Below are 17,227 nucleotides of genomic sequence, written 5' to 3' on the forward strand. Positions count from 1 at the left end.
TCATCAGGTGGGTGAGCATATTGAAATGAGATTGAGTGAGCACTCTGTATAAAGCAGAGTGTGGGACAATTGTAAATGCACATCAAAGTGACCGAGGGTGGGTTCTGGTCTGTGTGGCTTTTCCAGGCTGCAGAAATAACGAGGGCATGACAAGGGACCTTTGCGAGCCGTCCTGTGTGACTCTTCCCCATTCGGCACTCCGGACACAGGAGAAGCCAGACTCTCCCCGCCTTTCCTCTCTCTGTCCTGGCCACCCTCGCAAAGATTTTGTTTGCGGGTCATCGCCCATAAGCCACCCCGAGTGGCGTGGAAAATAAGGGTGTGATGGGCTGAGTTCTTGTTGTTTCCAGCCATAGGTAGGACAGTGTAGGGGAGAGACAGCACAAGCTTTATAACCCTGGCTCTGCTGCTTTTAGTCCCAAGACCTTGGACAAAGTACGTGCCCACTCTGAGCCTCCATCTATAAAGTGGGGATGATAACCCATATAGGGCTGTTGCTGGAATCACATGAGAAAATGTGCATGAGTGACTGGCTCTTGAAAGGTATGTTGTAAACATTTAATTCCCTTCCACTTCCCTTTAAAAGTTATATAAAGATGGAGCAGGAATTCCCTGGTGGTCCAGTGGTTAAGACTCCGTGCTTCCAGTGCAGGGGGCTCAGGCCCTGGCTGGGGAACTAAGATCCCACATGCTGTGTGGTGTGGCCAGAAGCTTTTTAAAAAATGTTTTGACGAAAGTTATATAAAGATGGAGAGACGGAGGTGGAGAGAGGCTGTGGAGGGCTTAGCAGGCGTCCCAGGGCTGGGAGGAAGCAGACCTGGCCGTGAAGCCGTACTTCCTGCTCTGTTCCCTGCGCCTCAGAGGGACCAGGCTGTTTGTCTTTCCCGCAGGTTCTGACTCCTGCCATCGGCTGCAATTTATGAAGCGCTACCCCACTTGTCCACACTGGAAGTTGCTTTCAAAGGTTTGAAGAGAATGACAAGGTAGAATTAGTCACCAAAGGGCTGGCGAGCTGTTGTCCTATTGGGAGGACCCACAGAACTAAGGGGAAGAGAAGGAACGGAAGCCAGTGGTGAGCGTGTGCTCTGCCCCAGGCCCCGTGCTGAGTTCCTCACACAGTGCGCTTCGTACACCTCTTGCAACAACGCTGTAAGGCTGGAGCTTTATAGCGGAGAGCACTGAGGCTTAGAGAGGTGATGCATTTCGTACACACACACTTTTCCGTAAGACGGGGAGTACTCACGGAGCCTCTTTCCAGCCTTGCCTTTCACGCGCCCCCCTAGGTTACGATTCATCCCTGAACTTGGTGTTAAGATGCTTCGAGGCAAGGGCAACACTTCGTCTGATATTCAAAGGACATTAACAAGGGCTAAGATACAGCTTTTTTTCCTCATCCAAATTCCCTGGGCTTTCACCAACTAAAAACAAGAACTGCTGATTCCTAAGAAGAAGAGGAAGGGGGAAGCGTGCTCTTATGCCCTCAGACTAGGGTTTCAAGATGAAAGTTGTGTTAATTATCATCCCTTTGACTGAAATTTTGCCAAACTCGAAGTGTTACAAATTAGACTAAAACTCATGCTTTTAGGGATCAAGAAAAGAAGACGATTTCGGTGTAGAAAAGATTAAAGAGAATACTAATATTAACTTGGATGTACAGAAGGTTTTTTTAAAAGTCTATCTCTTGCTTTAGTTTGCAGAATTCTGAGTTGTCCGCCTCGATGGTGTCCCCCGGTCCGGCTAGTCTACAACATTCTGGTCTCAACCTTCCAGGTTTGGGCCCGTTCCTAGGAGAGGGTCCTATGCAGGGCAGTGGCAGTGATGCTCTGGATCACGCCTCACCCCTTTCTCCTCTGGCCACACGAGCCTCTGCTGGGCTTCCTGCCTCAGACAGCACCTCTCCCATTCGTCCCACTCAGTGGTCAACCCACCATCCAGCCATTCCTTTGAGTTCCTGCTCACCAATGTTTAGCGAAGGTCTGCCGTATGCCAAGCTTTGTGCTAGGCTCCGGGGGTAAAGGAATAACCATCCCAACCTCTGCCATCAGAAGTTCATCTTCAGGAAGCTTCGAGGCTCATTTGCGGAGAGGCTATTGAAAGCTATACACTATTTTCTGCACCGAGATGCGAAGACAAATGACTCAAGGACGTTCCTAAAGTACCTTCTCTAACACCTGTTCAGAAGCCTTTACTGACTCCTCGCCGCCTGTGAGATACCTGTCCTGTATCTTGGGGTTTACTACCTTCTAATTGCACCTCTTGCTTAGGCTGGATTTAAAGCCCTCTCCCTTTTGTTCCTCACTACCTCTCTATGCCCATGCCTCTCTTCACCCAGGAGAATTAATTGGTCCATCCATCCACCCATCCATCCATCTACCCATCCACTTACACAGCCACTGGCTCACTCATTCAGTACATATTTTTCTGAGTTCTAAGCCCTGTTCTGGGGATGCTGGGATACTTGCAACGAGCTGCTACCCCCTACAGCTCCCTTGGGTAATCAGACCCCTGAGTTCACCTGCCATCCCCGCCTATTCCCCCCAAGAGTGGCCACCTGGCCTCTTTCCTTTTCTCTAATCATTTCCTCCCATCAAAGCCCACTCAAGTCCTACTTCTGTGCAGCTTCCTCTGGACCCCCCTCATGCTCCGAAATCTCTCCCTACTCTGAACTTTGAAAGCATGAGAATTCCCTGCTCTCTCTTGACGCTGATGATAGACAGACTCATCTTGAGGCCACTAACATGTGTGTCCTATGGATATAGTCCGTATTTTCAAAAAGTAGGAAGTGCATGTGAGCAGAAATCCAAGACAGAGATTGCAAGGGACTCGCTACCTGTCACTAGGTTTGTAACAACAGGTTTAAGTAAGTGACTTTGATAATGATAATATCAAATGATAGTACGTCAACTTGTAGGAGTAAAACACCTATAGGTAACGGTATTCATCACGGTGATAACAACTAACTTTATCGAGGGATGATTCCACGTTAGGTAGTTTGCACCCATCATCTCGCTCACTCTGCGTACCAGCCCCATGAGTGTTCACCAAAGTGTCCCCATCTTTCAGATCAGGAGCTGGAAGCTCAGAATGACAAAGGGACTTGGCAAGATGGCAGTAGGTGGAGCTGGGGTCGAAACCCTGGTCTGCCCGGGCCCGGAGCCATGACCTTCCACTTTGCTTTGGCCTCACATTCACGAGGGACGGAAAGGGACCGGTGACCAGAGGCATAAGACTGAGGGCTCACAAGGTTAGAACATGCTACTAAGGAGCCAGCTGCCTGGGTTCAAATCCTGGTGCCCTCGCTCCCCAGCTGTGAGACTCGGGGCAAGGAGCCTGACCTCTGCCCTGAGCTTCATCACCTGCAAGGCTGCGATAACCCTGTCCCCACCTTGTAGGGTTGTTCTTGGGCGTAAACCAGCCTCTATGTGCACAGCCTCCTAGAGTGTGTGGCACATGGTGAGCGTTGTTTAAATGAGCATTATTGCCATCATTGTTACATCTACATGCAGGGCACCTTCGCAAGGGCTCGGCGTGAATTAACTCCTTGATTCCACACTGTGCCCCCGGCGGGCGCCCAGCTTCCCACCCACCCCCTCTTTCCCCATGAGGTAACATCACCGGCCCCCTCACGGGTGAGGGATCCATTGTGGGGGGACGGGTGGCAGAAGGTGACGGACTCGAGGAAGGAGATGAGAAGGAACGGGCACCTCCTGGAGGGCTCATCTGCCACCCAGAGCCACTTCCTTGGACTCAGCTGTCCCCCTAAGAGAGGGCCACCAGGCCCTCCTGGGACGGCGTGTTCATTACAGAAACTCCCCCCTCCTTGGTGCTTTCTGGGGAAGACCTGTGAATGGCTCACGGAGGTGTCCATTTCAAGAAAAGTCTGGTGTGTCTGTGTGTGGCTGAGTGTGTCTGTGTGTGTCTTTCTATCTGTGTCTCTGTGTGAGAGTGTGTGTCTGCAATGTGTGTGTGTGTCTGTGTGTCTGCAATGTGTGTGTGTGTGTGTGTCTGTGTGTCTGTGCGTGATTGTATGTGTGCACGGCTATACTGTGAGTGTGTCTTTCTGTCTGCGAGCACGTGCTCTGTGCCCGTGGTTGGCCAGGGGCATTCCCTGACTCTCAGGTGACCATAGTGGCTGGCTGAGGTCAAGACACCTTCCTGTGTTCAGAGGTTCCAGAAAGAAAAAGCAGTGGTCAGCAATTGTGGTTTTGCCCTGCACTATTTTTAAAGTTAATAAAAACAGCAAGCGGAAATTCACTGCCACTCGATAGCTAGGTCAGATTTAGATAAAGCGCGGGCCCAGGGCTGGGGATGGACGGCTGGCGTGACAGGCGGGCTGGAGAGACCGTGCTGCCGGTCCCCGGTCCCCTGAGCCCCGCGGCGCTCACAGCAGTAGGGACCTCACCTCCTGCTGTAGGGAAGATGCAGCCACCTCCTCTGGGCATCTTCACCATGACCTGTGGAGTAGGTTCGTCATCCCCATTCACAGATGAGGAAACCGAGGCCCCCGGTGTCACTCACCTGCCCAAGGTCACTACATCAGCGAGCATCAGGGCTGGGGTTTGAACCTGCTCCTTCTGCCCCCAAAGGCCCCGCTCTTTGCACGACTCTGCGCACCACACCCTCCTGCCGCCCCCAGTTCTCCGTCTTCAACCAAGTGCTTCAAGGTGAGGGCTGAGCCGGCCGTTGGCTTGTTTAACCACTGATTTTCCATGAAGAACGTGGCTTCCTTCAGAAAGATCGATTAAAACAGAGTTCTTGAAGACAGGAAAGTTCTCTGAGTTCCCTCTTGCAATGTCAGTGTAACCCACGCCTTTAACCATTTCCTCACCGTATCAGGGACTCTGGCTTCTTACATCTGTAGAAAACGTAGAACGCATTAGAGGGCCCCATCCTGAAGTCCGCACCTCCTCGCAGCCTCTCTGTGGGCAGAGCAGGCTCAGAGGCCCACCTCATCCTTCTGCACTTTGTCAGCTCAAAGCGCCATTTAGAACATGGGGCTTTAACCTTGAATATCGTGAATGTGTATTAGTGTGTGTGTGTGTGTGTGTGTGTGTGTGTGTGTGTGTGTCTTCGTGTGTGTGTGTTTTCCCTTCAGACTGAGCACATTCAGTGGTTCTCAGAAAGGCTGACGTTCTCAAGCGTTGGAAGGATAAACCCACGGGCACAGGGACTCCACGTCAGGGTTCAACCATCATGACCTTTACTTGCCGACACCATTGCTGAGCTCCAGGTTGGCTGGCATTGGCTGGCATATTACTTTTATCACTGCTTAGGACTTGCCCTGGTTTGTAGACGCTGAAGCTCAGAGCAAGAGCCCTTGGCTGGAGGTCCACAGCGCCTCTCTGTGCCTGAAACCCCCTCCTCTACAAAATAGGGTGCTAATTCCCCCTGCCTCGTGGGATGGTAGTGAGGCTTAAGTAGATTAATATCTGTCGGATACCGAGGACGCACAGAAACGCTCCATTGAGGTTGGCTCTTGTGATTCTTGGGCATCCCAGCCGCCCCAGAGGGACCACGTGGATCGATACTTCTGTGTCAAGGTGCCCAGGAGGAAAGGTGCCGAGGAACGTGTGAAGTCAGCCTGCAGACTTGGGGCGGGTCTGGATCACAGAGCTTCTACTTTCGCTGCATTTAGCTTCTGGGATTTGGAGCCTCGACGTTCCGTGTGGACAGGCCCAGCCCCAGGCCCCAGGCCCCAGGCCCCAGGCAGAGGGCTGCCTGCCCTCTGGGCAGCTGCTTGGCCCAGTACTGCCCTCAGCTCTCTGTCTACTCTCAGGGCGGCCTATTGCCATTGCAGTGCCCATGCTTTGCCCGTGACCCTCAGTCCTGACCTGAAGCACGAAGACCCCTGGGACCTCCCGGGGGCAGCGCTGGAATGTACTCCCTATTTCAGGGAACTCGTCCAGCAGGCTCTCAGGAGGGTTGGTGTCCCCGCCTCTAGACCTCTGTCTGTTGTCTCTTTTACACGGTGGGTAGGAACACAACGACCCAGGGGAGCATGGGCACCGTACTTTACAGTTTCCAGACGGAATGCTTCCTCTGCATTACCTCAATGACCCTCTCAAAGACCCAGAGAGAGCTGCACCTGCTGGTAAACCCATTTCACGTATGAGGAAACCGAGCTCTGTGTTGCTGGTGTTTTTAGCTCAGGGTAGGGCCTAAAATGGAAACATATACCATGGAGTCAGCCAGTGTTCTCTTTACATTGGAGCAAGGGGGGCAGTTCAGCTCCTGGACGCACCTTCTTGTTCTGGATGTGAAAACACACCTGGCATCACGGGGGCCTGAGAGCACAGCCCAGGGGTGGGCTGCTGAGACTGGGGTCCCGGCCCTGCCACTCACCAGCTGTATGACGTTGGACAGGATACTGAACCTCTCTGTGCTTTACTTTCCTCCTCTCTAAGATAAGGGCATAACTAGTATTTACCTCCCAGGGTTGTGGCAAGGATTTATTGAGTTAATACATGTGAAGTACTTATAAACTGTGGTTGCCAAGCTCCTAGCTCCTGGTATATATTAGGTACTTGATAAGTGAGGATTCTCCCTTTCCTCTTGGAGCCTTAGTTTGCTTGCCGACAGGGCGGGGATGACAGTTGTACCTACCTTGTGTTCTGGTTGTGACGATTACATGAGACAAAGCAGAAAAGGTTCTTGGGAGGGGGACCACCAGGCAGGTAGCAGTAAGTGCCCCATGACCAATACTCTCCAGCCCAGCTGCCCCTCATTACAGAGGCTGGTCATAGATCTAGAGCTTTCCACCTTCTGCCCAAGGCCCTGGAGCACAGCAGACTCTGGAGCCCAGCTGTCTGAAGCCACAGGCTGGTTCCACCTCTGATAAGATTTTTGGCCTTGGCCAAGCTACTTAATTTCCCTATTTCTTTCTTTCTGTATTTATAAAATGGAGACAGTAACAGCCGCTAACGTACACATCTCTAATGAGGATCCAATGAGATAAAAAGGCGGAAGGTCTCGAGATAGTCTAAGTCCCCAGTCGACGGCCGTTCTGTTACTATTATTAGTGGCAGCATCACGAGTAATGGTAGCGGTGGCAGCAGTCCAGTCCCAGACCGTCCCTGATTCCATGGTGGGCAGTAGCCCGCGTCTGAGCTGGAGGGAAGGGGTGACCCACAGAGGATGGGCCCCGGGGTCCTACCCTGGTCAAGACCCCACTCAGCTCACCTCTTCCACCCCTGGTGGAAGACCCAGTTCCACCAACAGTCCAGGCCCGGAGAGCCATGTCCCAGAACCCAGTAACCACCACCTGCATTCTTAGAGAGGAAATGCTCCCAGAGACCTGAAATTTGTACGGAGACTTACAATGACTTTGATGATACAACTTACTTTCACAATGACTGTGTTTCCATCACCTTTAAGTGGGCATCTATTTTAAAGTCCAACTCTAGCTTAACTGATCCAGGAAAGCTTGCTCTTTAAGGAGCCCCCAGGAGGTGCTGGTGGGATGTATCCACTTTTGCAGAGTCCTCTTCTCAGGGCACAGTTCTGATATTTGTCCCTGTTCAACCACCATCAACTCTGCCTCAATATACAACTTTAGTTCATAGCCAAGACTGAAGATCACTCGGTCCACTGCTCTCACTGTTTCTCACAGGTGAGAAACTGAGGCCTAGGGAGACTCACTCAAGAGCTCACAACATGTTGATATAATATTGATCAGCTCTGACTTCCTAGATGCCTGTGGGTATCCCGGGAAGGGTCCTGGGACTCCCGTACCTAGAAGAAGGATGCAGAGCCCTGGTGAGGCCCTGAGGTCTCTGGGCTGAGCAGAGGATGGGAGATGATCTAGACTTCGGGTCCTGAGTCTGCTTTGTCTTCCAGGGCGGCTCCGTGCTCTCCCCCGCCGCTGTCATCAGGCCGGAGAAGGCTCGGCAGCAGGCAGCTTCTTTGGCGAAGGAGGTTGGCTGCCCCACCTCGTCCATCCAAGAAATGGTGTCCTGCCTCCGCCGGGAGCCTGCCCAAGTCCTCAATGACGCCCAGACCAAGGTGGGCACTTGTGTGCGAGTTGGGAGGGACACCCTCTGATCTTTTACAAATGGAAACCAGACCAGAAAGGAGACAGGACCCACCCAAGGCCACGCAGTAGGCTGGTGACCAGCTGGAACCGAGTGCGTATTTCCAGAGCCCCTGTGCCGTGCGTAGGCCACAGGATGTGATGGACCAAGCACAGGTCCTGAGGGTCGGCAGATCTCTCTGCTCATCAGATTTTATCTGTACAATGGCGATAATGATGGGAACCTTACAGAGGAGGAAAAGAAAATGAAGTGACATAGGTAAAGGGTCTTGCTGGCACCCTGGTGGCACCCCGTCAAGCCACAGCGACATGTACTGAGCACTGTGGTCACGGCTGCAGTGGAGCGAGGCCAACGTGCCTCCTTAGGCAGGACAGTTGTCCGCTTCCTTCTCCAGCCTATAAAGACCCTGCTCACAGCCCCCAGTCTCTCTGGCTGGCCCTGATATTAACAAAGGGGACTCTAGCAGGAATAACTTGTCATCTGAGCTGACACTTTCATCCCTTCGGCAATGAGCCTGGACTTGCAGGCGCGGCGCAGGTCTTATCCTCAGCCCCTCCAAATGTGGGCTAATCGGATGATGGCTACAGCTGATGAATTCCCCTGTCATATCCTGCCTTTGGCCACCACCTCCTCCTCGATCAATATCTCTCGCTTCACTCACTCAACCACAGGCTCAGGCTTACCCGTTCCTCCCTGTGGATCTGTTGTCACTTTGGCGGGAGGCTCTGGGATGCTCCCCTAGGGACCGACCACTGCTCAGAGCAAGACCCCCGTTCCCGGCGCTGTCGCCTGGTGTCCCGCCTGGCTGTTGTCTGGCCACGTTACTCTTATTTCCCAGTAGAGTTTTGGGTAAATAAGCAGCGCTGGTGTTCATTATGGTTCAGACCCGATTAAGTGAAGCAATGCAACGGTGATTCCGGTACCATTTTTATAAAGGACAAAGTCCATATAAATCATTGACACCCCTTTGCTCCTGGCACAGCTTCTGGCCGTGAGTGGCCCTTTCCACTACTGGGGCCCTGTGGTCAACGGCCAGTACCTCCAAGAAGCTCCAGCCAGAGCACTGCAGAGAGCTCCGCGGGTCAAGGTGGATCTGCTCATCGGGAGTTCTCAGGACGACGGGCTCATCAGCAGAGCCAAGGCCGTGAAGGTAGGTGGGAGGAGGCCTCAGGGGCCCCTGCAGGCTGTGGCCCAGTGACTCTGGACCTACGTCTGACCTTGGTCAAGAGTCATCGACTTACTTGCTTATTTTCGAAACAGTCGCTGAAAAACTACATGTGCAAAGGCTCTATAAGAAGCTTGGGAGGTGGTAGGGGTGGGTGGGATTCAGAAAGAAGACACCTGCCGAGTTGTGAGCAACACAGACACATCCACAGATTACAGTTGCGAAGGAATCACCGTGGGAAACTGTCAGCAGGGCTGCCCCAGGAGCTCTGCAGCTTCAGGGCTCCAGGCCGTGGGTACCGCTGCTCCGTGAAAGATGCCTGTCCCACGGAGGCTGGGAGAAGGAGAGGCGTGGGGATGAAGAGAGTCCCGGCAGGGAAACCCAAACACCAGCCTTCCAAGCTCCCAAGCTTCCCAGCCGTCCCAGGAAAGTGTGGACCAGGCCCAGGGCAAGAGCAGCTTCGTGTGTCTTGTCGGAGACGCAGCAAAGTGCGAGGGACTTGTGAGGTCATTTATCTGCCTGAGCAGACACTTCCTGCTCAGACCAGAGAGGCCATCACTCCTCACAGGATGCAGTCACCCAGGAAGAGGTCGAGCACGCTCCCCCCCCGGCCCGCCCACCCCTCCTTGTCAAGCTGCTCCTGATGGGTCCTCTAGGTCATCAGCCTGGGATGGTGGCCCCAGCACATGACACGAGGTGAGGACCCACACTCAGTGTAGGGCTCCGTCTGGCTCTATTGAATATAAGGCAGTTTCATTGGAACGAATCACAACAAAGAAAGAATCATTAATGCAGCCAAATGGGGTCTCGCATCCTTTGGATTATGCTGTTCCCTTGGGCAATCTACCCCACTTAGGGGAATCTAGCTCACAGCAACAAAAGCACCACTTTGACATGAGATATATATACAAGGGTATTAGTCACAGCATTGATTACTGTGGCAAAAGCATTGAAAGCAACTCAGATGTCTATGAACAGGGAAATGGTTGACTAGATGAAGATACTCACTATTCAATGAATATGACGCAGACGGTGAAAAGAAGGAACCAGATACGTCTCTCCTGGCTTGAGGGTGCCTGTGATATGTTGTTAAATGGAAAACAAAAAAATCAGAATGCAGAGGAGCGTGAAATTAACGTAGCATTCATATATTTAAACCAACCTGTGTGTATCTGTAAAATGTAAATAATTGTACGTATTTCTGTGTGAAAGGATAGAGCTGCAGAAAGATACACAGCAAGCAATTAACATGGGCGATCCCAGGAGGTGTGGCAATGTGAAAAAGAATACTACGAATTCAATGTTACTAACGTTACTGATATACGTACGAATACATCACATAAGCATATATGTGTGCATATATATGTATATGTATAAATAGAGAGCATTGTGTCGCGTTGTGTGTGTGTGTATTGGGGGGTGGCATAGAGCAGAGCTTAGGTCACTAACAGCTTCCATCCCGTTGACTCACAGCCATGGGGAAGGAACTTTTGCCCCTGATCCATCTCTACATTTTTCTGCCGAGCGCCCATATATGACTCAGCCCTTTACTTCAAGGGGCTGCAACTTGATTATTGAACCAGACTAACACTCAGGAAACACTGAAACAATGCCACTCTCCGCCACTAGCTCTGGGCTTTTCTTCTCTAAAGTGGGGGGTCTTCAAATCCCCACTACTTTGATCAAGCCCGTCATCAGTTAAAGAACAGTAAGCACAGTCATTTGAGTATAAATCACATACATGAGTACTCTTATACTAAGCATTATAAAAGATTCACAAAAACAAAGAATTATAAAGCAAGAGAAAGAAACGAACGTCCTTACATTTGTGCTGCCCTTCCTGCGTGCTGCCCGAGAGAGACGATGCCCTACAGCATGGGAAGACATGGCCATCGGCCCTGGACCCTCTTCCATGCAACACCTCATTCCACACTGCCCGTCAGGGGAGGATGTGGAAATCTTTGTGCAGAACATGCTATATCCTCACAGCTCTGGTTCTTTGGACCATGCGCTGGAAATGCATCCCAGCCATCTCCGACCTTAGAGAGAGAGGAGAACTCCATTCCCGGGAGCCTGGGGAATCATCCTAGAAGCAGGCCCCAGCAGCACGTTCCTATACTCCGCCCACCCCCAGTGGAAGAGCCATCCGTCGGGGCTGGGGGGAGGGGAGCTGTTACTGGCAGTCTCGGTGCTGGGGTTGACCGCAGGGCAGCTCAAGTTTATATTTTCGGGTGATGTCAACCCATTGTAAGAGGATTGTCTGCGGCTGCCTTGGTGTTTCCTGGTCCTCTCCCAGCAGCATCTTGGGAGTTTCCCAACTCTGCCCTGAATTTCTGCACCCCCTCCAGCAGGGAACCTGCATCCAGAGGACTGGAAGCCCTCCTCAACAATGCATTGAGTTTCCCTCTGAGGCTTTCAAGGAGACGTTTCCTTGGTCCGCTTGCAAAGGAAGATCGTGTCTGCTGACAGAGCTCACTGCCTGCACCAGGAAGGAGATGGGTGGGAGAGCATGCCCTCAAGTCCAGACACCAGAATAGGGAACCGGCTGACTATTCCTGTCTGATTTCCCTTCTCCATTTATTCTCCTTTGAACAGGCGCTAGTGCAGTCGCTGGGTGGTTCTTGTGAGCCTGCATCCCGCTGGGAACCCACCTAGGTGCTGACTGCTGTGGACAGTTGGGAGAAGCAGGGATGCAGTAACAGTCGGGTTTGAGGCCAAGTCCACACTTGCAGTGCCATTACATGCCGGCATCTCCTGAACGTGTACCTCCAGCCCCACTCTGTACCTCCCGCCTGGGCTTTTCCCTTGAACTCTAGACTGGGTTAGCGCAGGGTCTACTTGACGTCTTCACTTAGATGTCTTATCACTTCTCAGTCTTAACACGGCCAAAATGAACTGCTGATTCCACTTATGTCCCCACCCCCAACCAGCTTATGCCCCCGCTGTCTTCACCATCTCAATAAACAGCAACCCAGACTCCAAACCTCTCTCTCTGCCTACCAGCATTCCATCAGCACGTCTATCTTCAAAATGTTTCCAACCCCCTCTCCCCACCTCTCCTGCCACCACCCTGATGCTTGCCATCATCTTTCTCCGGGAGCTTTGCAGTGGCCCCCAACTATCTCCCTGCTTTTGGCTTTGCCCCCTTTGCTCTATGAGAGCCACAGGGGCTGGAGTAATCCCTTTATGGTGTAAGTCAGATCACATCACTCCTCTTCTTAAAGCCGTCCAGTGGCCTCAGCTCATGCAGAGGAAAAGCCACAGTCCTTAACGCCCACTATCTGACGTGGCCACTGTTTGTCCTCTGACCTCGTTCCTGCTGCCCGCCTCCTCCCGCTGACTGCGCTTCAGCCTAACCGGTCCCTGTGGTGTTCCTCAAGTCTGCCGAGCATGCTCCCACCTTAGGGCCTTGGCACTTTCTGTTCCCCCTTCTAGAATGTTCTTCCCCAGGTACCTCATTCCCTCACTTCCTTCAGGGTCTGCTTCTTTGGAGAGAACATCCTGGACCACTCTGGTGCAAAAGGCATCCACACCCCCAGCACCCTCTCTCCCCCTTATCCTGCCCCCCGTCCTCAGCACTTGTTCCCCTTGACATGTTCTATATTCATCTACTCTGTTTCTTCCTCCTCTGGAATGTGAGCCCCAGGAGCTCTGAGACTTTATCTATTTTGCTTTCTGCTATATCTGTGGTGCCTACAAAAGTGGCTGGCACACAGTAAGTGCTCAATGAATCTTTATTCAATGGAAAGAATGAAATTATGGATCTGACCTAGGAGTCTTCAAGGAGATCATTTGTTCCCAAACGACCCTATGGATCAGGGATTATTATCACTAATGCTCAGATGGGAAACCAGAGAGAAGCCAGAATTCAACTCCAAAGGCACCCTTTTTCCATCCCAGCCCTCTGGGAAAAGCCAGGCCTTCCCTCCACGAGCTTGTCGTCCAACAATGACAGCATATGCCGGGTGGGCACAAACCCAGCTAGAATCAGGGCGCCTCGGTGCAAAGGGCTTTGCAGTTGCGCCCACATTCTTCTTTTATCTCAGCCATGATGCTATGAGCTCCGTACCCATGAACCAACATTTACCACCATTGTACGGAGGGAGAAGTAAGTTTCGAGAGGTTTAATGATTGTCCCAAGGTCTACTAGCTAGTCAGTTGCAAAGCCAAGTCTCCACTGAAGGTCCTCTGGCTCCAACTGGGGGCGCTTTGTGTGCTAAACTCTAGGACAGGGATGGAAATGCACTAGCACCACCTACACCACCCTACAGCCAGATCATAGCCCAGAGGAATAATCCTCAGAATCATGCCCAACACAGAAATGCCACGGAGTAGCGTGGACACCCAAGTGGGAACCGAGCTACCAGCTGCCCTCTGGAGGTGGTATTGAAATTCCTCTTTTATTTCCAAACATTCTGTTCACTCGTGCCCTCCGGGTTGCCTTCCCTTCCTCAGCCTGCTCGAGACCTGTATTCAGCGTTGGGTTGTGGGTTTCTCCATTTCCACCTGGAAGGCTCCATAGCACCTGAGTCCAGCTGCCATTAGCCAAGGAGAAACCCAGGATGGCACATTCCTGAGGGCCTCCATCCCAGCGATTCCTTTCCCGAATCCTCTGTCCATCCATATGGGCCGAGCCCTTCCCACCCTGTCTGTGCTGAGAAGCAGAACATACCTGCAACCGTAGAAAATTTCCACATCCGCCTAGAACAGGGTCTCAAGTAGGTTTTCCCAACACAGAGACCTATTCACTGAGTCATGGGGATACTCCACAAGGTCACTTACTATGTGCCAGATGCTGTGCTAGGTGTCTGGGGGCATCAATACAAATTAAATCCTGCCCTCGGGGAGCTCAGTCAAGTAACGAAATAGAAAATGGGCAAAAGTAAGTAACTAAAATGCAGTTTGATACACACTATTTGGAGAGATGGTCGTCCTACTGTAGGACCTCAGGGCAGTTAGGGAAGGGGGGGGTCACTGGACCCACAGTGGCACTGCCAGCAGTAGTGACCCAGTGACGAAGGAACTGACCAGGACCCTGTTCCCCCAGCTGTCTGTCAACGGAGCGGGGAGAGTGCCCTGGGTGTCCATGGATTGTAATCAGGGGTATTTGAGTTCTCCAGAGCCTGAGCCTCAGTTTCCCTATCTGTAAAATCGGGAGATTATTAGTACATATCCTCATAAAGATATTGAAGGAAATCATACATGCAGCAATGTCTGGAAAATACCATGTGCTCGATAAATATTCGTTTTTCACTTAATTCTTTAACTGTGCTACTATGGTCAGTATCCAAAGCTATTGTCCCCAATCCAGAGAAGAATCCCGAGAAAGCAGGAATACAGAGGACACACAATCACTAAATCACCTCGCCTGACCTGAGCCAATTTTCCAAATCCTGGCAGACGCACACACATGCTTTCTCCTCATGCCACCCTGCATCAGTGCCATCCGGAGCCCAGCCCACAAACACACACCACCCAGCTCCCTGGGGGAAGCCGCAGGAGGGGCAGACGTCCCTCCCACCCCAAGTGAGCCCCCGGACTCACGCGTCCATCACATCAGCGGAGACCCACTAAATTCCCGCAGCCCAAAGAGGTTGGGTAGGGCTTCCAGAGATTCCACGTGAACACCCTCACCCACTTACCATCCCAAGCCATCTATGGCCCACCCAAGGAGTCTTAATGATACCAGCAAAGTTAACCACATACCCGCGGAACATCAGCGCTGCCTGAGATGCCTGGAAAGGCTCTGTTCGCAGAGAACGATCTTATTTTCTGAAGTAGCAGCTTTCTGTTGAAATTCTTCATCAGTTGCCATGGTGGGGATTTTTCCCTCTCTTCTCTCTCCCTCCCTCCCTCTCTCTCTCTCTCTCCCCCTAACTGGTGAAACTGACAGTCTGCCTACATTAACCGGGCATTAATTTGCATGATCAAAAGCAGATTTGTTCCAAGAGGCGATGCTCTGCCTTCTCCTCCAAAGCACAGCCATCTCCAAGGAAGGCGAGAAAAATCAGAATCGCTGCCGCTGAGGTGCCCCTGAGCTTGGCCGGGAGTTGGCCTCATCCAGGAGCAGGTGGGATGGGGGCCCTGCGGAGAGTAGGGAGGGGGAGGGCAGCCCGCCTGAGAGTTGGAAAGTGGCACCTGGCAGCCCCAGGCGCTGGCACGAGCTCCAGCCTGGGAAAATCAAGCCGTTGGTGACAGATTATAGCAGAGGACGGTACAGGAGTCCCAGGGAAGTACATGGATTTCCTGCGGAGAGGGGCTGCTGCACCGAATTCCGCAGCCCTTTGGGGTCGGGTGGTTCGAGGATCCCAACCCCGGGCCTCGTGAGGCTCTCTGGAGAGCCCAGGACCTGGAATCAGAAAAATGGGTCACAATTCCTTGCTTTAGCCATGCAATTCCGGCAGGTTTCCTAACCAGTTGGAGCTGCCTTCTCTTTAGGCTTTGAATGGGCACAGGGTGACCAGCCCTGCAGTTATGAGAGGACTTCTAGGTGAAGGAGACAGTACCCAAGCCCTGGGCACCACGCTGGGACCCCTCCACGCCAGCGCTGTAGCCACCTGGCCCTCAGAGTGGTCACGCACACACGGCACCTTGTCTAAGTGTCCCCGGCCCTGATGCTTGGGGTTATCATTCTGAGTGCAGAGGAAGCCAGGGATTGGCGGGGTTGACTTGTCCCCCCAGAAGAGTAAAAGTATTTTCTGACTGTGCAGGTAAAAGATGAATTAGACTGGATTCATTCTTATATATCCATTATTATCATATTTATTTTTTCTTCTGATTTTAAATTAAAAGGAACGTTTTATTGTGTGCCCCTGCAATGATGGTGGGGTCTGGACACCGGGCCTGCTGGATGGTGGAGAGATTGACCCATTGTCCCGTCACATCCACACCCGGTGGTCGGGGCGGGAACGGTCCCGAGCTGATTCGTGCATGCAGCCAACACATACTCATTGAGGGCTCTCCTCCAGGCTGGGGGGGAAAGTTGTAACCTGAACAGATAAGGCTCCTGGCTCATGGAGTTTCTCTTCTCGGGAGAGGACACAGACAGGGATGCGTAAGCAGAGAAAGTAAGAGTTTCAGATCTTGAAGAGTGCTCTGAAGGAAAGTGTAACGGGAGAGGAAGTGATGCAACGGGGGAAAGCACTTTTGTACAGAGTTCAGGGAGGTGGTTTCTGGTTCTCAGTGATGAGAAGGACCAGCTGTGGGGCGAGTGAGGCGAGGGGCCAGTGCAAAGGGCTGAGGCAGAGCTGGTTTGGGGGACACAGAAGGCCAGGTGCTGGGAAACCCAGTGGATGATGGAGGAAGCAGTAGGAGAGGAAGGCAGATGTGTTGCAGGGACCTGTTAGGTCATCAGAAAAGTGACTTATTCTACTTGCAGGGGGCAGTTATCAGAAAGTTTTAAGTTAGAAAATGATCTGATTCATCTTTTTTTTTCTTTTTTCTTTAGTAATCAGGAAAATTCACTTTATTATTATTTTTTAAAATAGTTTTACCATACAGATACAACATTGTAAATCAACTATGCTGATTCATCTTTTTAAAGAGCATTCTGGCAGCTCTATGGAAAATTGACTATGGAAGGGTAACAAAGGAAGTAGAGACCAGACTGAGGTCCATTGCAAGGTCCAGGGAGCAAGCTGCCATGTTAAATGAAGGTTAAAGACGTGGTAATGGTGAGAATTGCCCAGATTTGGGATATATCTTAGATTGGCAGCTGAGTAGATGAGTTGGGAGTTCAAGAAAGAGTTCAGAGCTATAGATATCGATTTGGAGGAAAACCAGGAAACTATGATGTCACAGAAAGCCAAGAAAAGAACGTTTTTCTGAAAGGAAGCCGAGGTCAAGTGTACAATGTCATTGGAAGTGGTGTGAGTTGAGTGCAGAGATCTGACCCCTGGACCTGACAGAATGTAGGTCCTGGGCGCCCTTGGTAAGGGCCATTTCAGTGGGGTTAGTGGAAGGCCTGACTGATCGGAGTAGGCTGAGGGGAGAGTAAGGAAGTGGTCATGTGCTTCCCAAACTCACCCTCTTT

General features: G+C 51.8%; 1 protein-coding gene across 1 annotated transcript in view; it reads left to right on the forward strand.

The window, feature by feature from the left end:
- TG (thyroglobulin) overlaps positions 1 to 17,227 on the forward strand; it is a 243,760-nt gene that overhangs the window by 200,251 nt on the left and 26,282 nt on the right. The window contains exons 42-43 of the mRNA XM_065895070.1: positions 7,837 to 8,001; positions 9,013 to 9,180. Coding sequence (XP_065751142.1) covers positions 7,837 to 8,001; positions 9,013 to 9,180 — 333 coding nt within the window. The remainder of the gene's footprint in view (positions 1 to 7,836; positions 8,002 to 9,012; positions 9,181 to 17,227) is intronic.

The sequence above is a fragment of the Phocoena phocoena genome, chromosome 17 (assembly GCF_963924675.1).
Source record: "Phocoena phocoena chromosome 17, mPhoPho1.1, whole genome shotgun sequence".
NCBI lineage: Eukaryota > Metazoa > Chordata > Mammalia > Artiodactyla > Phocoenidae > Phocoena > Phocoena phocoena.